This window comes from Channa argus, chromosome 23 (assembly GCF_033026475.1).
Source record: "Channa argus isolate prfri chromosome 23, Channa argus male v1.0, whole genome shotgun sequence".
NCBI classification, from domain to species: Eukaryota; Metazoa; Chordata; class Actinopteri; order Anabantiformes; family Channidae; genus Channa; species Channa argus.
The window spans coordinates 1,737,708-1,758,668 of NC_090219.1; the positions used below are offsets into that span (position 1 = coordinate 1,737,708).

The 20,961-nt window shown below is 37.2% G+C and overlaps 3 protein-coding genes across 5 annotated transcripts; 2 read left to right on the forward strand and 1 right to left on the reverse strand.

Annotated features, from left to right (window-relative positions):
• The first annotated feature begins 2,257 nt into the window (after positions 1-2,257).
• LOC137108760 (DDRGK domain-containing protein 1-like) lies at positions 2,258-5,221 on the forward strand. The gene is made up of 8 exons (XM_067493754.1): positions 2,258-2,458; positions 3,189-3,341; positions 3,664-3,782; positions 3,953-4,054; positions 4,125-4,247; positions 4,336-4,374; positions 4,453-4,558; positions 4,801-5,221. The coding sequence occupies exons 1-8, from the start codon at positions 2,371-2,373 to the stop codon at positions 4,959-4,961; spliced, it is 891 nt and encodes a 296-aa protein (XP_067349855.1). The 5' UTR covers positions 2,258-2,370; the 3' UTR covers positions 4,962-5,221.
• Positions 5,222-5,481: 260 nt separating this feature from the next.
• Positions 5,482-10,985, reverse strand: cars2 (cysteinyl-tRNA synthetase 2, mitochondrial). The gene is made up of 15 exons (XM_067493747.1): positions 10,611-10,985; positions 10,475-10,525; positions 10,276-10,393; positions 10,106-10,177; positions 8,914-9,019; positions 8,741-8,821; positions 8,444-8,573; positions 8,168-8,301; positions 7,744-7,811; positions 7,594-7,660; positions 7,366-7,504; positions 6,949-7,072; positions 6,761-6,859; positions 6,253-6,468; positions 5,482-6,098 (listed from the first exon to the last, which is right to left on the reverse strand). Exons 1-15 carry the CDS (start codon positions 10,832-10,834, stop codon positions 6,012-6,014), a joined length of 1,716 nt encoding a protein of 571 aa, XP_067349848.1. The 5' UTR covers positions 10,835-10,985; the 3' UTR covers positions 5,482-6,011.
• Positions 10,986-11,054: 69 nt separating this feature from the next.
• On the forward strand, positions 11,055-20,441 carry atg3 (autophagy related 3). 3 transcript variants are annotated; one of them, XM_067493749.1, is made up of 12 exons: positions 11,055-11,263; positions 11,527-11,568; positions 11,677-11,726; positions 12,796-12,866; positions 14,201-14,308; positions 14,943-14,998; positions 16,313-16,397; positions 16,495-16,529; positions 16,619-16,771; positions 17,039-17,166; positions 17,620-17,688; positions 17,866-20,441. In XM_067493749.1, the coding sequence occupies exons 1-12, from the start codon at positions 11,192-11,194 to the stop codon at positions 17,945-17,947; spliced, it is 951 nt and encodes a 316-aa protein (XP_067349850.1). In that variant the 5' UTR covers positions 11,055-11,191; the 3' UTR covers positions 17,948-20,441. The 3 variants fall into 3 exon arrangements, with proteins under 3 accessions (XP_067349850.1, XP_067349852.1, XP_067349853.1); XM_067493751.1 differs by having other exon boundaries at positions 14,946-14,998; XM_067493752.1 differs by lacking the exon at positions 11,055-11,263 and adding an exon at positions 11,960-12,033 and having other exon boundaries at positions 11,525-11,568.
• Positions 20,442-20,961: the final 520 nt, after the last annotated feature.

Genomic DNA, 20,961 nt, shown 5'->3' on the forward strand with positions numbered 1-20,961 from the left:
TGGCACAGGTTTAAAAACAGAGCTTCTAATAAATAAAGGGAGAATTTATCACACTAAATAAATACATATGAATAAATCGTTATTTCAATTTCATAAATGTTTTTTGATTGACGACAGGATTTCTGACAGTGTCAAGACTGTTACACTGTTGTTCACTGTTGACTGTTTCTGTCACTGTAAGCTCAGAATAACATAAGCAGACAGTAATAATTAAAAATTAAAAGTGAATTCTCAATTGGCCTTTGTTAGAAAATTAATTCATACTCCTTTGGCAGCAGAAACAGTTTAACATTGCTGTAACTTTTTTTAACAATGGCAAATTTTGAATAATTTTGTTATTTACAGTTTGTTCTTGGACTTAATTCAATATTTCTAAGTAATTTATATTATCTCTAGAGAGCTCCTTATTCAAGTCACCCAATGGAATATGAGTTTGATCTTCCTCAAAGCTATTGCTGTTTCATGTGATATTACATTAAGTCCTTTTTTTTAACTTTTTCCAAATTTTCCAAAATATGTCTTAATGTGTAGAGGTGCTGTCAAAGGATTACAATACACAATTTACTACTGCATAAACCCTTTTTACATCCACCCCTGAGTAAAGGGTCAGCACCAAAAGGCACATGGTGACATACTCAGTTAGCAACAAGCTGGTGAACCATTTAGCAGCTTAAGAGCCAAGAATTTTCCTAAGGAGTGACCAAAAATAGAACTAGAGAATGAATAGTGCACAAAAATAGACACACAGCATATAAATGCTAATGTTGCTCTGACTATTGAGACTTTATATACGCGTAAAAATATAGATGGCTCTGTCTCTTTATGGTCACCATTTCATCACACTATTAAGTATCATGACTTAGTATAAATACTTTGTGGTAGAGTAAAGATGGATGATGGATGGATGGATGATGAGTGGTAGAGAGTAAAGATGGATGATGCTTTAAGCTGTGATCTGTCATAAAGAAAGCGCAGTGCTGTGAATATGACCTGAATACTGACTTGATGGAGGTTCAGTGGGTTCATTTAAATAAAGCCTGTGTTTAATGTGTGTGTGAAAGAGAGAGAGAGAAGGAGAGAGTCAAAGAAGATGTTTCTCAGAGTCTGTTCACACATACATTTTAGTGAGTCAGCATTTGAGGTGATAGTTGCAGATGCAGCTTGTTTGCCACCTAGTGAGTGTCAAACAGTAATGCATGTTCCTTGGAAACAGAACAAACTGCTTTGTTTGCTATATTTTATGTCACATGTGCACATGTGCAAAGACTGTATTAGTTTTGGGCCATTCAGTGTTTTTATTACTATTTATAGAAATCATTCATTGAAATGCACAATGTTACTTGAGGAGATCTAGTGTTGCCATTATTTTGCATCCATGTTTAAATGCATTTTAAAACATCTGGTTGGCAGAGAATGTGGTACAAGTACACAAATTCAGCATTGAAAAAGTGCAAGTGCTGTCCACTACAGTTAGAAGTAACACTTCATATTCTTTACTGAAAGTAATGAATACATGATCTAAGATCTTTATTAAGCACAATAGCACTCTAAACAACTTAGTTACTGATTTTAAAACAGATTTTAAACGCACTATTGAACTTGATGCCATTGATAACATGTCCCTCATAAATAAGATTACTACAAAAATCTAAAATGTTGAGGCCTTGATTAAAGTTTAAATCATATAGGTTGGATTCAAAGATTTCAGAGTTTTTCTTGTGAAAAGTTTGTGACATTTATTTCTTCCGTTTAGGGCTACACACTAATAACCGCCACGTTCCCTGCTAGCTGGTTCATACGACTTTATTTATTGTTTGATTCTAATCTGTTTACAGAGTCTGTATCTGGATTGTACCTTAAGGTCTCATAAAATAAAATAAAAGTAACAAAAAATGCAATTATTTGAATAAAGTAGAAGAACATAAAAGTTGTACTTGAACGTAATTGAGTAAAAGTACTTTCCACAACTGGATTGCAAGACTTTTTGGAAAAGGAAAAAGAGGTAGAGACCTGCAGAACTGGTGCACTCAACCTAACTGGGACTGAGAAGCTGCTGGTACATATTGCAAAGTGATGATTTGTTGAAAACATCTTAGAAAGCAGCAGCACATTAGCAACAAAGTGCATCAATACGCCACTGACTGGCAAATCTCGTCTGGCAAACTAAAGAAGGAGAAGAAGAAGAAGAAGCAAAAGATCCAGGAGTGGGCGGGATGTTCCTTCTGTGATGTCGTTCGCGATCAGCCAACAAAGCCAATGAAGAGGAAGACTGACGTTCGCTTCCGGTCCAGACTGTTGACATAAGTTGGAGGCCTTAATAGCAGTGGAAAACTAATTTTTGTGTGGAAAAAGTATAATTTTAGAACAGCTATGGATGTAATGCTGTATCTTATAGCTGCTGCTATTCTCATTATCCTCATTTTGTTTGCGCTGAAGGTGCGAAGGAAAACACAACATGGTAAGGAGCCAAACAGAGCTAACGTTATCTGTTAGCTTAGTGTTCAAGAAGCTGTTGCCAAATGTTTTGCACTAGAAATTCGACAAACGGTAATAGGTTTGCGATTATAGTAAATATTTAAACAGTGAAAGGAAACAGTCGTTAGTCAAACTGTGGAAGCCGCAGTGGTTTTTATAAATTGTTTTCGGTAAAGCATATGATTAGACATATTAATAAATTGATTGATTGGTTTCCTAAAAATCTTGTAAAAGCAGTTTTGCAAATGTAAACTTTATTTATTTGTCCATCAAAAATAATGTGCATTAAAGCATTATATAATCTACCTAATATACATAATGTACCCCCACTACTCCAAAACATACATTGACATAAATTGACTTCAAGTTGTTATCGTTGTTTTTGTCAGTCCTTTAGTATGCATGTAATTTTTAGGTTTAATGTATTTTGCAAGTGTGTTTGCAAAAAACCTGCACAAAAAACACCTTATCAGTATTTAGGGTGAACAGTTTGGATACTAAGTAATAACTTAAAATCAAGTTGATTGTGAGTCACAAAAGAACTGATAAAAATGTCTTTTTAGCCTACCATTAACTATATGAATGGAGTGTCCAGAGAAACACATCATTCAGGTATTGACTAATAATTGGCTCGCAAACCTGTTTTTTATTTAAAATATTTTCATGACTCAGTGTTGCATAGACGGTAATAGTAAGATGTGTTGTTTTCTCAGCCGATGAGGAGCAGCGTCGGGAAGTTGTCCGGGCAGCACGGCCCCCTCCACAGGAAGCAGAGGTGCGAGGAGCTGGAATGCCTCGCAGGAGAAGAAACCTAGCAGCGGCGGTGATGGCTAACAGACGACCACAGAGAGAAGCTGTTGAACATGGTAAACACTGGAAGTTACAGCTTTGTTAACACTTATAATGTAGCTGTTCAGGCTAAAGACGGGGATAATGTCTTCATGGGATATGGAACATAAGGAACATTCATACATAAACCCTTTATTGTCTTATAATAAACTTCTGTTCAGTTTGTGTTTGTGCTTGAAAAAGCCTGAAGCCAAATAACTTTACTGTATGTCAGATGCTAAAGGATGCTATAAATGAGTACCCATGTGCATGTGGTGCATTTGGGAGACACATAGGGGCAGCCTATTAGTGTCTGTCAGGGTCCTGCAAAACCAAAACTGTATTTGCTCTTGATTTCAGAGGAAGAACCTGTGGAGGGAGATGAGGTAGAGCAGCAGAATTTCCAGCCAACAGCAAAGGTTGGAGCCAAGAAGCAGAAGAAGCTGGAGGAGAAACAGGCAAAGAAAGCCCAGAGAGAGGTAAAGTATACAGCAGACAGTGTTCAATATTTTGGTATCTTGAAGGTTTTATGGCAGCTCTAAGTATCTTTACCTCGATGTTGAGGTTTCAAGATTTCAAGAGCTTGCTCTTTTACAGTAGCTGCAGAAGTTCTGTTGCCTTGTACTATATTGAGTTGTTTTCTTTTCAGGCAGAGATGGAGGAGAGAGAGGAGAGAAAGAGGATGCAGGAGCTGAGGGAGCAGGAGAGACAGCAGGAGGAGGAGAGGGAGCGAAAGCTAGAACAGAAGCAGGTTGGTGACTCTCAACATTTCTTTCCTCCTTTTTTGTTCACATGGTGAGACTGTGCCCTTGTTTTTCCAGGAGGAGATGGCACGTCGCGCCAAAGAGGAGCAGGAGAGGATGGAGGAGGAGGAATACTTAAAACTCAAAGCCTCATTTATCATCGAGGATCAGGGGGAGGAGGAGCAGCTCACTGAGCACGAGGTAAGATACTAGTACTAGTGGTGTTTTTATCATTGGTTTTAAATAACAGTGTGACAATATAAAAAAAGTTTTTGTTTTTTACTCTTAGTCACGCAACCTGTTGCAAGAATTCATCCAGTACATCGAGGTGAGACAGAAACACTACACAGCTTGTGCTAAAGTGGCTGAAACAAGTTTATCAATGAGTGTCTCCTGTGTTCTGCAGAGCTCTAAAGTGGTTCTCCTGGAGGACTTGGCTTCTCATTTTGGGATGAGGACACAGGATGCTATCGCCAGACTGCAGGACCTTTTAGCTGAGGGCTCCCTCACAGGTGAGTGTGACTGGGGCTCTTCTTCTTTGAATCAGAACCATAGTACATGTAGAAATGTTCTTATATCCAAAATTATTTCGTAACTGGAGACGGAATGCTGGCTAGCCAACAGTTGGATCGCCACTCTCCACTCTGGGTCTGTCATAGCTTAAGCAGCTTGGATCTCTGAAAATTGTAATGGACAGATGGATACTTTTTTTAATGCTCTTAAAAATGTGTGTATTGCTGTATGGTTCTTACAGGAGTGATTGATGACAGAGGGAAGTTTATCTCTATTACTCCAGAGGAGCTGGACTCAGTAGCTCAGTTCATCAAACAGAGAGGCAGGGTTTCCATTACAGAGCTGGGTCAGGCCAGCAACTTGCTGATCAACCTGACCCCTGAGAGCCGCAACACTGCCTAATGGACAACGCACTAATGCAGAAAACATGGATGACTGCCAACAATAATCTGATCTCAAATTTGTGTGAAAATCTCACCTGTATGTGACCACTGGCTGGTATCATATGCTCAATTTTATCTGCTGTACTCAAAAGTACCATCAGTGGTCAATATTTCACAGTCAAGATGTCAGGCTTATTTTTTTTTTTTTTTTTAAATGAATAAAATATGTTTACAGTATCTGTATGTACAACATAAATTAATAAACTCATCATACCAACATCTGGTTTCACTGGAGATTACGTGATTTGCAACATACACTTTAAGAGCAGGTCACGTAAAAGGCTGTTTAGCAGAGACTCTTCACTAAAACATGCAAACACTATCACACACTAACTGCTAAACTAATTAGAATATCTGTTTACCATGGCTTTGCATAGCAACTCAACAGATCTGTCCTCATCGAGGATTAGATCACTATTAGCACAGTGTATAAGATAAGTGGGTTTCTTAGGCCAAACCTGAAAAAAAGTGCCCACCAATTTTCATCTTTCATCATGTGTTTTAGTTGTGGGAGTACATGTATATGAATATTGCAAAATGTCCCTCTGCCTTACATGAATTAAGTATTTCTTTGCTTCTTGCTGAAAAACTTCCAGATGATGTCATCGGGTGATGTTTTTAAGCTAGAAGCAAGAGAACATTTAATACAGGGAAGACAGAGGGAAAGTTTAGTACCATTCACATGCATTAACTTTTCAAAGGAGAACTGTTGCAAGCAAATTGAAACTCCATGTCCACTTTAAAGATAGAAATAAGTTGGAGAAACACTTTGTTCCCTCTGTATTTACAGATCAACTTTCATTATACATAACATCTGCAACATAAAATGAATACAACTAATTTAATTACAATTACAAAATGTATTAAAAATTCTGACATGCTATTGAAACAAGGAATTCATTTAGTTCCTTTTGTTATGAATTTTTGGTCTTTTGTTTTTTATTAAACTTTAATAAAATCTACATGCCCCCCCCAAAAAAAAAAAGTTGGTTCAGAGGTAGACTGAATTTCAGCTGTGTGTCTCTTGGGCTTTATTATGAACTATCGGACTCTGTTTTTTTTCAGTTATCTCCCATGTAGATGTAGCTCCTCTGTCCTGCAAAGACATTAAAAAAACACATCAGTCCAATCTTCCACTGAACTACCATATTAGACACAGAAATAAATGCAGCACAAGGCTACTTTGACCACATTCGAACTATGCAAAATTCAACCTTCATTCTGCTGCAAGCCAGTGCAGCATACTGTACCTTTATCAAAACACCCAGGGGTGCCAGGTCATTTCTGAGTGTGTCACATGCTTTGAGGAGAGGGATTCTTTCAGGGTAAAGTTCAGGTTTGCAGAGGGATCTAATGGTTGAATCATCCTGGTATGCCAGTGCAAATGCTCGAACTTCATTCCTGAAGCGAGTCAGCTGCTCCACAATAGCCTGCAGATTTCCACAGCTACTTGCCACATCAGCTTCCTGCATGTGACAGCAAGACAGCAGAAAAAAGAAATGTGTGGGAAACAGCTGTTTCTAATCTGAAACCCATTTAAAGAGAAGGTCAGCTAATATAATATATTAGCGTTGTGTGTAACATAAAAAATTAAATCTTATTTTTTGTTTGTCAAAGCCTTAGATATCTTATTCCTCTGTGTCATAGGCCTTCATGGTTTTCCAAAAAAATCACTGAGCCACACTATTACTGTAGGCAACATGTTCCTTACTGCTAGGTAAAAATGTACATATCTATAAATGTTATTCACATTCTGACCTGACTATGCAGCAGATCGATCCCAAAGATGTCTAAGACATCTTGAATGTAGCTAATCATTGCTCCAAACACTGCAGGGCTCCGAGTCACACCATCACACTGAGCAGAAATACAACACACACATCACAAATTATCACATTACAGTGCTCTAAACTGAAATCTTCAAAAGAACCAGTGGGTAACTATACCTGAGAAACAGGGTGGAGTTGGCAGTTTCCAAGATAAACCAGATTCATTATAGCACTGATGGCTCTTGGGGTATCAAAGTCATCTGCCAGAGCTTTCACCAAACTGGATTTAGTCTCAGCCAAACTGAAGCAACACAAGATCACATTAACCAAGCTGAAACAAAACAGGCAGGTCTAAAAGTATTTATATAGTGGAACTGTTTTAATTTTGAGGTCAGTGGATTTTATTGAAGGGTTTAGTTAAAAGTACTCATCAACCATGTGGGAATTGCAAATGTATTTTCACAACAGCCCAGTTTAAGCAGCTCAAAATAACTGGACAGTTGGCTGCACAGCTTTTCCATGGCCAGGTAAATAAACATCCATGAGGAATACAAACATGAATGAACCTCCTCAGAGTGAGGAGGAAGTTCTTACCTCTTCCACAGAAAAGCTTCTTGTACAGGTGAGCAGTGCAGCTGACCCTTCATGTAAGCCTGAGCATCATAGATAAAGTTGGAGATGGTTTCCAGAGAGGTCCTGGCCTCAGACATGCTAGTGTCACTGTAGTATATGGCTGTGGAGAGAACAAAGGAAATCATGACACAAACGAATGTGTTCAAAAAAAAAAAAAAAAAAAAAAAGAACTGTCTTTGTTCTTCCTACCTGATCTGTACTTTGTCAAGAGACAAAACATGCGGAATTCATTGGCAGAGTAAGATTGCAGGAAATCCTAAAAGAAGATTTAAAAAATAAATAAATTATTTCACACTATTGTGGGTACTGGTGACTGTAGATGACTGTAGATGACTGTACCTTAATGGTGATATAGTTCTTTAAAGATTTAGACATTTTCTCTGCGCTGCCTTTTAAGTGTAAGTGTCCTGAAACCAATAACAATCAATCAGCCCAATATATTCCAAAAAAGAAAACCTCAAGCCCTGTTTCGATCAAAGGGAGTTTTAGACCCTGGTTCCTCTGGTGGAAACACAGATAGAAAAACTAAGTTCCACAAAAGGTTTCTGGTTCCAGGCATCAAGTCTGTTTGATGAATAAGGCTCTTAGTTTCCTCTACCTGTATTTCCAGTTATTTAATGTTATACATTAATATCAAACAGGCAATTAATACAAACAATTGTTGTGTTAAACATAGATGGGACTAGACTTCTTGGAGTTACATTAGTCCACAGAGTGAAGTTGTCAAATCACATCAAAAAAAGGTGTTGCTAATGCTATTTACCTGAGTGGAGGAAGTAGTTTGCCCACTGTTGACACTGGTGATAGGCTTCACTTTGAGCTATCTCATTCTCATGATGAGGAAAAGCCAGGTCAATGCCTCCAGAGTGAATATCCAGCTGACTCCCAAACACACAGCTGTAGCCAGCACACAAAAAACAGCAAATTACCATTGCACATTTTGAAAATTAGAAATTTCAGTTTCACTTTTCATAAATTTGCAATTTTCCTAAACACCTTAAGACTATAATGAAGCAAAGAGATAGTTTTAAGCACACACCTAGCGATGGTAGAGCATTCAATGTGCCAGCCAGGTCTTCCACTGCCCCACGGAGATTGCCAGCATGGTTCCTGAGGTTTAGATCTCTTCCACAGAGCAAAATCCCTCGGGTCTCGTTTATTTGTGCTACCTAGAGAATCAGGCAGTTCAACCCTTTTAGTAAAGCCAACATATATTCGATCTAATTTAGACCAAGTGTGTGGGTCTGAGAAAGTTGAATGTCATACTGAGATTTCGACAAACCTCTGATTACAACAAAGAAAAGTGACACTTGGTGAAGTGTAGAGAAGAACTTACCAGGTTCTGCATTAGTGCCTACAGCTCCCACAAACCTGCCATAACGATCACCAATGGAGCTAATTTCAAAATACACATCACCTACAACCAAAGCAGATTCGAAATATTCAATCAGGCTGTATCTGGATGCAGACTGTAATCATTTAACAAGTGCAAGTTATGAAAATATTCACCTTCTTTCGTGGCATAAGCATGTCCATTTTTGATGATTCCCTCAATAAACGCAACAATGTGATGCACATTCTCTGTGACTCTTAAATACACTGCAGGAGGAGTCACCTCAAAAACAATGACAAGTAAGAAGAAGACAAGTTTATAGACAATCACTATTCACAGCAGACACAGTTTGAGGCTGGTAGCAAATCCCTATAATTAGATGAAATTCTTTCATCTAATTATAGGGATTTGAAATGAACTTCAAGACATGGTGCGTGTGTTAACAAGATGCATTCGATTTTTAAGCCGCTAATAATTCAATCAAACTTTTCTATCTTTATCCTGCAACTGATTCCCCTTCAACACATGTTAGAACAAAGAACCTGCAGAGTCTGTCAACACAGAGTCAGAAAGAGTCTGGTTTAACAGAGCTCAGCCCATACTTGAATGAAATGACTTGATAAATCTATAAAAATGCAAAAATGTATTGACATAACTCATTAAACTGGTGTTGGTGTTGATAGTCACATGACAAAGCAAATTAAGTATTAGTCAGATAAAACATTTACATTTAGTCATTTAGCAGACACTACAAAGCAAGCAAAAATCTAAGTTAAGGAGAAAACAACAAAGCGAAGTCCTGTCAGTAAAGTGTTGACATGAGATGCAAGTGCAAGAAAGAGCAGAAAGTACTTTTTTTAAAAGTTACACAGAAAAGAAGCAAAAAAAAGAGCAAAAAAATCACAAAATAATAGCACAAAGAAATGACAAATGACCAAAAGGTCAAAGAGATTCAATTTATAAAAGAACATTTAAATACCCATAAAATGACAAAACACACACACACACAAAGAGAGATGCAAAATTATAAAAAAGACACAAAAATGTAAAAAGTCAGATATAAACATTCAGTGAAACAAGATAACAGAAACTCAGACAGAACAGAAAACAAAATAAAGCAACACAAAATTAGCTGACATGACCCAAAACAATCTGCCTCTGACCAGGCGGTCATTTTGTCTTCATCTGTACAGGTCTGTAATTCCACTATCATGTATAATAATTCATTTACATAAAATGTTTTAAAAAGCTGGGGCCTTTTTCCAATGTGCAAGGCTATGTTTTAACATTGTTGTATAAGAGTGGCTCAGTAAATTCAATCCTAAATTTTAATGTAACACATGCATTAATCACGACCTAGTCACACACCTTTAATGACAGCATGTCCCTCTTGAATTCCTCCTCATACATCCTGGCTATGATGGTTGGAGAAACATTTTCCTGTAAAATGAGTTAAAATATGATTTGAAAAAATGCCAATAAAACCTGCAGCCATACAGACTACTGATTACTTACATGTTGCACTCTTAGGATCTCACCTCCCAGCTCCTTTTGATAATTTTGTCATCAATGTCAGTGATGACCATAGCGTGGATGACAGTGATTCCAAACAGCCTGGACAAAATCCTCTGCAGGATGTCAAACCTGACATATGAGCTGTGAAGAAGACATACATGAGCCTGTTTAGCTGGGACAGGGTTTGGCTTGTATATGAAGTAAAAGCGTTTGTATTCTTACCACGCATGACCCAGGTGGGCATGGTCGTACACAGTGGGTCCACAGCTGTACCTGAGAACCAACACAAACTCTGTGTAGTTATTGTTCCACTATGAATTTAACATCCGCTTTGTATGAATGATAATGTGTAGCTTACCATGTAGCCAGTCCCTCTTTTGCCAAAATAAGAGGCTCTTTCTCTTTGGTCAGACTGTTGAAAGTCTTTATTCCTGTGTCGAATCCGCAAGGTTTCCTCCATTTCGTCCCCGTATCACTGCCATGGCTCCCGCTTGACAATGTAACTGTCTGAGATATACAGAACCCCCCCTCAAAGACCTTTATTTTCCCCAACACCGACCTGACTGCTAGGTGTCTCCACATACTGATACCTTGCTATGTATGTATGTATGTATGTATGTATGACGCAGCTACACGCGTGCTGCCAGCCTAGTCTCGCGGCAAACGATTTACCTATAGTAGAAGTAGGCAACAGACTAATGTTAACTATTTAATAAACTAACACTACGCGATATTATACAATCAGCCTCACGTACATTCGTTTTACCTCCACACGTCTCGCGATACCCATTTAGCGGAAGTATTCAAGCGCATCATGTGACTTGCTCCTGCTGGTTTTCTGTGTTAGTGGCTATGTGTTAAAACAATTAATACTAAGCTCCAACTTTGACCGGACGGGTGTAAAAGAAACTTCGTTTCGTCCCCAGGAAGCTCTACACGATGCAAAACGTCATAAACACAGTAAAAGGCACGGCTCTTGGCGTGGCGGAGTTCCTTACTCCAGTGTTGAAGGTAAACTTAACGTAAATGAGCTAGCTTGCTGACAGGGATTGGGTAGAATGAAATGTCACAAACATATGGACATAAGACGAGTTCTGTTTAGTGTCTTTCGCTGACATGCACAGTGTTTGTTAGTTTTATCTTAAACACGGATTAGTCAAGAGCTAAAACCCAACGGTCCTTTTGTTATGTGTACAGACCTGTGCTCAATACGTTTCTGGATAGTAATTGTAGATAGCCCTCTGATGTAGTTTGGATTTTGTCATTAATCACAGGAGTCGAAATTTAAAGAGACTGGAGTTATTACACCAGAAGAGGTGAGAACATCTACATAAAGACCCATCTTATTAATGTAAAAACTCTAAATCACATAGGTTTAATGTTCATGTCTTGGTCATATTTAATGTTCTCTTTTTGTATTTTAGTTTGTAGCAGCCGGAGATCACTTGGTGCACCATTGCCCCACGTGGAAATGGTGAGTTTCTACTTGGGGCTCACAAATATACACTGTACAGCCACAACATTAACACCAGCTGGTGGTTTTAATGTAAAAATGTTTTTTATAAAAACATTATGAACTCATAAACACTGATGTTTTATTATGGGTTAAGCACAGTAAGTAGTTAAATCACCGTTATCAACATTGACATTGACCCTTATATTATTACTGAACAGATTTTGTCATAATTACCATAATCAATACTGCAGGGGGCCTGGTGGCTCATTGGTAGAACATTGGGTTGGGATGCAGAAGGCCACGGGTTTGAATCCCACACCACCAGGTGTGTATTGAGTTTGTTTACTTGTGTACCACCTCTGCACACAGTGTATCGTATTTTGCTGTGTATGCGGCTTCTATGGGGCAACTGCAGACTGCTCACAGTGAGCACTGTGACCCTTGTCCCCCATGACATTAAGACCACTAGTGTTAATGTGGCCATGCATTCCGCATATTACAATCATTTATTTGTGCATAGTATAATTATTAGCACAATTAAAGTATGGAATGTAGTCTGTGTATTACATTTGTTGCTTCTAAATCATAGTCAATGTAGTCTGCATTGTAGGTAGTAACTGGAAGTAACATTATTGCTGTGGTTACGGCTTGTCCTGTAATATGCCTTACAATAATGATTTGTATGAAATGAACACACCTTTTAATTAATACCAGACATTTTTTTCTGTGGTTTACAATGCTAATTTCTATTTTATTCTTGTTTAATTTCACAGTGAAGTGTAATGGGAATCAAATGGGAATCAAATGAATAGCCTATTGCCTTTTCTTGTTTTTTAATTTTTTTGTTTTTGGAAGTTTTCGATGATACATATTCCTCGTTGAATGTGATTATCTAAACCTCTGTTACTACTGCATTCCTCTTTTTAAAAAATGCAAAAGCAAAACTGAAACTATATAAAACTAGGAAGTTGAAATGTCTTATGACAAGTTTGAAAATACTTTTTTGACTAGTAATAGTATAATATGCACAAAATACATGGCCTGATGGAAAAAATGTCTTAATATTTGTGGTCCTGTGTCCCTTCAGGGCCACAGGTGAAGAGGCCAAGGTGAAGCCATATTTGCCCCAGGATAAACAGTTTCTTCTAACACGCAATGGTAAGAATTTTATTATTTTATAGTTTTCCCATTCAACTTCCAGCCACTCACTTTGACAGAAACTTTTTGTATTTACTCCTTTGTATTATATGTAAGCATTGTTAACTCACTCCCTCTAGTTCCACATAAATTGAGAAGTTCTTTTATAAAGCAACTCTAAATGTTGTGATTTGAAGTGTGGCACACTGATTGCATGTATGCAGGCAATTTAAACTGCAGTGTGGCTAAAAGAGCTGTAAATTAATATTGAGACTGAATGTAAATCTAGGATACATTCTAAAATTTAAATAGTTACCACTTAAATCATTTTCTAACTTGGTCTTTGAGAAATTAATCTTTTAAGTCCTCTTCTTCTTTTCCTTTAGACTGTTCCCTTTCAGGGATCATCCCAGCAAATCATCTGCCTCCATCTAACCCTTTCCTCAGCATCCTCTTCTTTTTCACCAACTAACATGTCCTCTCTCACTACATCCATAAATCTGCTCTTTGGTCTAGACCTCCTCCCTGGTAGCTCCAACTTCAGCATCCTTCTATCAATATATTCAGTCTCTCCTCTGAACATGTCCAAACCACCTCATTCTGGCCTCTTTGACTTTATCTCCAAAAACTTTTTAACATAAGCTGTCGCTTTGATGTATTAATTCTTGATCCTGTCCATCCTCGTCACTCCCAAAGAGAACCTCAACATCTCAAGCTCTGCCACCTTTCTTTTCTTCAGTGCCACTGTCTCTAAGCCGAACAACATTGCCGGTCTCACCACCATCTTGAACACCTTTCCTTTCATTCTTGCTGATACTCTTTTGTCAAGCAGCATGCCTGACACTTTTCTCCACCCTTTCCAACCTTCTTCTACATGCCTTATCACCTCTTTTCCACAAAATTCATCTATTAACTGACACATATTGTAAATGAAAATGTCCCGTTGACTATTTTTAAATATCATAATTTATGAATACATTTTAATTAATTACTTAATAAATTCTAAATGGTTTCTAGTAAAAAGTGATAATATTACTTAATTATTTCACCAGTGCAGAGGACCACAAGGTGGTTCGATCCCCGGTCCCGGCTATATGTCAAAGTGTCTCTGGGCAAGACACTGAACCCCCCCAACAGCCCATTCCCATCCCCGGCGTAAAAACTGTTCCAAATTAACATGCGGACAATGATTCGCTGTGGTGACCCTGAACCCAAGGGATAAGTCGAAAGGACAAAAAAAAAAAATCTATTTGATATCAAAACCTTATTGCTGACTTACTAGGGATATCTCTGAAGTCTATACCTATTTTACTTGTTACTCATTTGAGTTTACCCCACCCCCCTGTGTGTTGCAGTTCCATGTTACAAGCGCTGTAAACAGATGGAGTATTCCGATGAACTGGAAGCCATCATAGAGGAGGATGATGGAGATGGGGGCTGGGTGGACACTTACCACAACTCAGGTTGGACACAGTCATTGCGTAAATGCTGCATCCAGTGTTGTATTTACAATTTCAGAAGCCCATTTGGGTTTCATGGTACTGTATGTCAAACTCACATCAGAGCTGTGATAATGTCGTGACCTAATAAAAGACCCAAGTTAAGAAAAAACTGAAGACAGAAAACACTGCAGATCCACTTATACATTATAATTCACAAAATATTATACATATAAGCAAGTTATCATCCTCTGCCAGGCTTAATCTTTTTAGGTTGTCCCTTCTGTCCCGTTCCTTTCAGTGTACCTCAGGAATACCTTGAGAGCACTTCTCCAAAGTTAACACAATTACCCACTTGGATTTAAAGATAAAATGATTTATGGGTCAAAAGTCAGAAGTCAAGGGTATTTTATGTCTGTCTTATTCTTATCAACGCAATATCTCAGAAACACCAGAAGGAAATTTCAGTATATCAGATATAACTGTCCACTCTAATTCATCAATGAACTGATCAGAATATCATTCTGGGTAGACTTGAATGGAAACTAACTTGTATGCCAAAGTTGTAATTCTAGTGAGAATATGTTATTAAAAATTAAACAAAAAGACAAACAGAAGCAGTAAAACAGAATGTACAACTCATCTGAATGTGTTTCAGCAGGTGTTTTAGGAGCCACGGATGCTGTACGAGAAATTTCACTGGACAATAACAAGGTATGCTTCGTTTAGTTTAATGTTGTTGGTTTATGATGCTAGCTTTAATCAATTCAACTTTATTTATATAGCACCAATTCAGAGCAAAGTCATCTCAATTGCGCTAACTTCAATTATTACATCATCTAAACTAACAGCCTTGCTGCTCGACCATATTCCAAAAAAGCCTCTATTGATGATTCTAGCACTGTTGTAATTTATATTTAGGGGGGAGAATCTGGTGAATTCTTTCTTAAATAGCTACAATTTTATTCATAAAGAAAGTCATGAAGTCATTGCTGCTCAGAGTTAAAGGAATACTAGGCTCTTAATCAGCCTGGCTACGGTGCTGAAAAGAAACCGGCGTTGTTCTTGTTTTCCTCTATTATTGATGAACAATATTCTGTCCTGGCATCATTGAGAGCTTTTTTTGGACATTTTTAAACTATTTTCCCAGGCTAAATGAGATTCTTATAAATTTACCTTTCCACTTCCTTTCTAACTTTCGTGTTGCCTGTTTTAAGTTCGTGTTTGCGAACTATTGCCTTCTTTTTTTAGAGGGGCAACACTTTTCTCATTACATTGTAATAACTGGAATAGTATAAACAAGATTTAATAGTATGAAAAGTGTCTCGTAGATAAAGCTATTGAGAGGTTGAATCTGTAACTTGAGTAGTATTATTTTCAACTCAGTGCTTAGTTATCAGATGTACTGCTTATCATTGTTTAATTCTCCTAATGAATGTCAATATTGTTTTATAACTGCTGGATCCTTAAAATAGCGAGTATGTTTTTAAAAGGATCACCATAGTAATTTGGATGCTTTTCATATGTCAGTTTTCTGTTCTCATTTTTCTTTTGCCCCCAAGTGAACAAATCTGATTAAAAAATGTACTTGAAAAGTTTACTTTTTTACTCTGATTTTTTTTCCATATGGTGGTGTGTTCGCCATACTATGACATTTTTTCTAAAATGGAATATTTTTCAAAAAGTGCAGTGTATTGCTTTTTTTTATATGATTGCAATACAGTAAAATCAATTAAGTCATAACTCCTGTATTGTGTTAGTGATATTAGCCACACATACAATGGTTTATTTGTTCAGGTTTTCAGGAATTCCCCTGTGATACTTTAGCCATTACAATACGACAAAATTCAATGGGATTTTGTTTGTACTGCTCAAGCTTAGAGTTGCAGTTTGTAGTGTGAAGAGATACACATATGTTAAAAAAACACAAAAAAAACGCAATCAAGCAAAAATTCTCTTAGTTTGAAAAGTATAGACTATATATTTATTATATTTACACAGTAAGGTACAAATGGGTATCATTTTTAGGACAAGAATATGAATGCCACACCTGCAGCATGTTCTGGAGATAATGAAGATGATGATGAGGATGGCGAAGCAGCAGATATGGAAGGTATTTATATCTTACTCACACAGTAACGGCAACAAGATCGACTTGTTTCCCAAGATATTTGTTGTGTAACATTTGTCCTTTTATGGTGTGTTTTCAGAATATGAGGAAAGTGGCCTTTTAGAAACAGATGAGGTAGTTGTCTCAAAACATTGCAGCATATCATTGGTTGTACAATCTTAATATCAGTACAATCTAACATCAGTTATCATTCCTGTCTCTAGGCAACTCTGGACACCAGTAAAGCAGTAGAAACTAAAGCCAAAGCAGAACCTGGGAATGAGGATGCCATACTTCAGACTAGAACATATGACCTGTACATCACATATGACAAATACTACCAGACCCCCAGACTTTGGCTGTTTGGATATGATGAAGTATGTACCTGAGCAAAAGATGTCACTGTTTATTCTAAAGAAGCCTGAGAGGAGAGGTATTGGCTAAATAACAATATAGTATATCTATACAATTATTCAGTGGTTCAACATGGTAATCAAAGAAAACCATTAATCTGGGTTTTATATTCTTTTGTTTAAAGCGTAAATATTTTACTTTTAACAAATAAGTGACCTAAAAATGCTTTAAAACAACGACACATGGCACTGAAGGCCAATAGCTCATCAAGCTGCTGTGTTGTTTCCCAGGACAGGCAGCCACTGACTGTAGAACAGATGTACGAGGACATCAGCCAGGACCACGTGAAGAAAACGGTAACAATTGAGAACCACCCCCATCTTCCTCCACCAGCCATGTGCTCTGTCCACCCGTGCAGGTAAGGAAGACCAAAGATAGCCCTAACCATCTTCTTCAGATGCACACATGTGGGTACAAACATAATTCCTGTACTCTGTAAGGTGGTACCTTTTTAAAGGATTGCCCAACTGTGCTCATCTGTATCTTTACAATGTTCGGATAATATAATGATACATCAAAATATATAGGTTCATATTTTTACTAAAAAAAAACATAATTTTTATATTAAAGCCACCAGGTGGTATTAATGTTGTGCCCAACTGGTGTGTGCTTCCATTGAGATTACATATTTTCAGGGAATGCCAGTTCTGCACGTATCACAACAGCATGGCTCTGTAGTAAAAGAGACCAGATGTTAAACTGGCCATTCTGCAGTCCAAACCTGTCACCCATTAAAAACATTTGAAACATTAAAAAGTGAGTTAGTCCTTGTCACTTCGATAAGATTGCAAAATCTGACCTTTCTTTTCAGACATGCTGAAGTGATGAAAAAGATCATAGAGACTGTGGCAGAAGGAGGGGGAGAACTGGGAGTTCACATGTATCCTTTTATGTTCAATTATGTGCTATGCCTTCTTCTTTGACAAATGGGTTATAACATAATAGTATAATTTTAGCAATAGACTGTTATTTTACCTGAGTTTCTTACATTTTTGTGTTAAAAATGACAGTTACTTTGTTATTTCCCTCTTCTGTGCTCCTTAACTGACATTTTCAGGTATCTTCTGATTTTCCTGAAGTTTGTCCAGGCTGTCATCCCCACAATAGAATACGACTACACAAGGCACTTCACTATGTAGCTTATTCTAATTCAACTTTGTGCACTGAAAAGATCAGATATTCTGTCTGGTCTGCTCGTATGACAACTGGTTTGCGGATGTTTGTGTTACTCTGAGAAACTTTGCGTGAGGGCAGGACACAGGAAATATTCATTGTATGTAACTAAAATGTCTGTTAAAGAACCAGTCTAACATTTTGGGGAACTGGCTTGTTTTCCATGAAATCCAGAGTCAGATAAAAAGACTAATAGCAGCTTGATCTGTGTGTTTTCAATACAGGTGGATGTAATTTGTCCAATTGCTAATAGTCCAGCTATGCATTCACAACACACCACTCAGCTTTCCAATTTCAAGATCTGTTAGGTTAAGCTTAGCTATGTTAATCACATCCTCAATCTTTTTCTGTGTATTTGACAAACAGAAGAAACTTAATCATCTTTTCATCAAACTCATAGAAGGATTCATCCCAAAAGTTGGACTGGACCTCTGAATTTTCTCTTCTGTTTCGCGACCACAATGTGGTGAACTTTCAGGGTTCTTAAGAAGATTTTGATACTGTTAAACTCACCACATTCCAAACACGCAGCTTCATTGCTTTGAATATAATAGTCTATTTTCAGTTTGATCATGAACCTTGAGATGAAGATGGTTTGGGTTATGCACTAAGGTTGAGTTGTTAGGTTAAGGAAAAGCCATTAGTGAAGGACTTAAGCCCCAGAAACAGATTGTGAAAAGATTACCTTAGAGAAAAAGTTGACAACTTCCGGCTGAAATTAAAAGTCAGTAGCATTAAAGATAAAATTCATTAATTAAACTTGCTCCCTGTCATCCTAGTTTGTGGATCTCTCTGCTTCTAGCAAAATTGTTTTTTGTTTTTATTGTTTTGATTGTTGTTATCCTCAGTTCAGATGATGTAATCTGAAGGATCTTTGGATAGAAGGTTTACCAATACTACAATCTCTATAGTTTATGAAATGAGATCGCATTGTTTGAACTTTCAACTTGATGTCAAGAGGTATTTTCATATAGGAGAAGCAGAGAGAAGTTTTATGCCCTTCATATGCATGTAATCCCCAAGCTATAAACATAAGAACCAAGTTGATAATCAGTGAAGTGGCCCTTTAATATACAATCACTGGCCACTTTATTAGGTACACCCAATGCAGTCCTATTCTGCCATGCATTTTCCTTTGACAAGGTTATAATTTCTCAGCTTTTAAGTTTAAGGAAAACTGTCAAAAAAGGAAAAAGGTATATTTTCATCATTGGCGTCACTAAGTGGTGGTTCTACTGTTTTGGCCACATTATTTATAACCACCTCTTAAAATACTGCACTCCAGTACACCTCCACAAATCAGCATGACCTCAATAATAAACACATAGTAGAAATATTACCTTTGACAGTCTTAACTTAAAAAAAGTATGGAATTGCTGCATGGAATTGCATTACATTGTATGTAATGAAGTGGCTGATAAGTGTGTTTTAACTCTTTTAATAAGGTATTACAGTGATTATGTTATTGTCACATTAGCATCTATTTTGTTTTTACCCATGTGGTTAATGATAAGTCCAGTATTCATTCTTCTTTTACCTCTGGTTTGGTCTCCACCAGCTCCTTAACAGTTATCTGGTCAATAGGTCTTTAGGACATTTTCCCTTTTGAAAATGTTACGGCGTGGACTGGACAGCTTGATAGTGTTTAGAGTGACATCCTTGTCTGCATCATTTTCTTGTATACCTACAAATAATATTCATGGGGAAATTTTAAAAATCTTCTGGATTTGGACAGCTATTTGATGAGAAATACATGTGTTTTGGCCAACATGACTTTCTAAAATGTCTTGAAACTATTGTCCCTGAGCAGCATTGATAGAGCCCTCTTGACAGTTAACAATGTTGTTCCTATGCTTTATTGCAGTGATTATTATTGCTTCCATTCTAATGCACTTTGCAGGAGTTTACTGTTGTAAATCATCTCTTTATGCCGGTGTGTCTTAAAACCTTATTCTCTGAATGTGTTGATGCCTCAGTCCATTCATTCAACCATGGTTCTTGTGGTTGTCTTGTTTGTGTTTTTTCGCATAACCTTGGGAGATTTTTTTTTTTCTTCTTCAGACTGGCTTCTACAAATATAATATATCTCTACCTTCTTTGTCTATAAACTATATAAAGGTTGGGTGTGACCTCAATTTTGCAGCACCTTCACCAAACAACCTCTTGATGCGCATCATTAAATCCTTTCTAAATTTCTCGGCTCTTTTGTTTCTATCACTATGAAATGTAAACCACGCTTTGCTTATTACAGTAATGTGTTTCTGACTGTAATTCAATTAATGAACTATACACATCAGTAATACTTGCTCTAGCTTCTTTCATGTCTGTCTGGATAAAATATTTGCCCTGTATTTCCTCTTGGTCTAGTCTCCTGGTGTAACTTGCTCAGTGTTAACACTTGAACATTTTACAATTATGTGCATTTATCAATAAAGAGATGCCAAAATATTGTAAACAAAATTGTATTTGTAGATTTATTTATAATGGCTGGGGAGTGACTGTAATAAATATATACCTGTTGAAGGTCCAAGAGACCAAAATGTTGTGAATTATTAAATATTGCAGTCCAAGGGAGTCAGCATGGATATTTTCCTCCAACACACCTTTCATACATTAAGGCATGCAGAACCCTACAGTTAATTTGCCATTTAAAAAAAATATATTAATACTGGGCAATGCTTGGGAAGCTTTAGTACTTTCCTGACAGCCATCAAGTTTTTAGGGTTTATTTAGAATCCACGGAATCACATTACAAAGAAAAAAATTAGACTTTAACTTATATTGGTCATTTCCGACGTACAGATCTAATGGCTATGAGACACGACGTCATAAAAAGAGACAATGTCTCCAAATGTTTTTCCCACTGTAGAATGCAATGCATTTTCGTGTTACGCGCATTCGTAAAAACCTGATGATTTTCATGCAAGTTCTGAAGCATTCAAAATCCTGCAACCCCAGTCACTTTAACCAGCCAATAAGC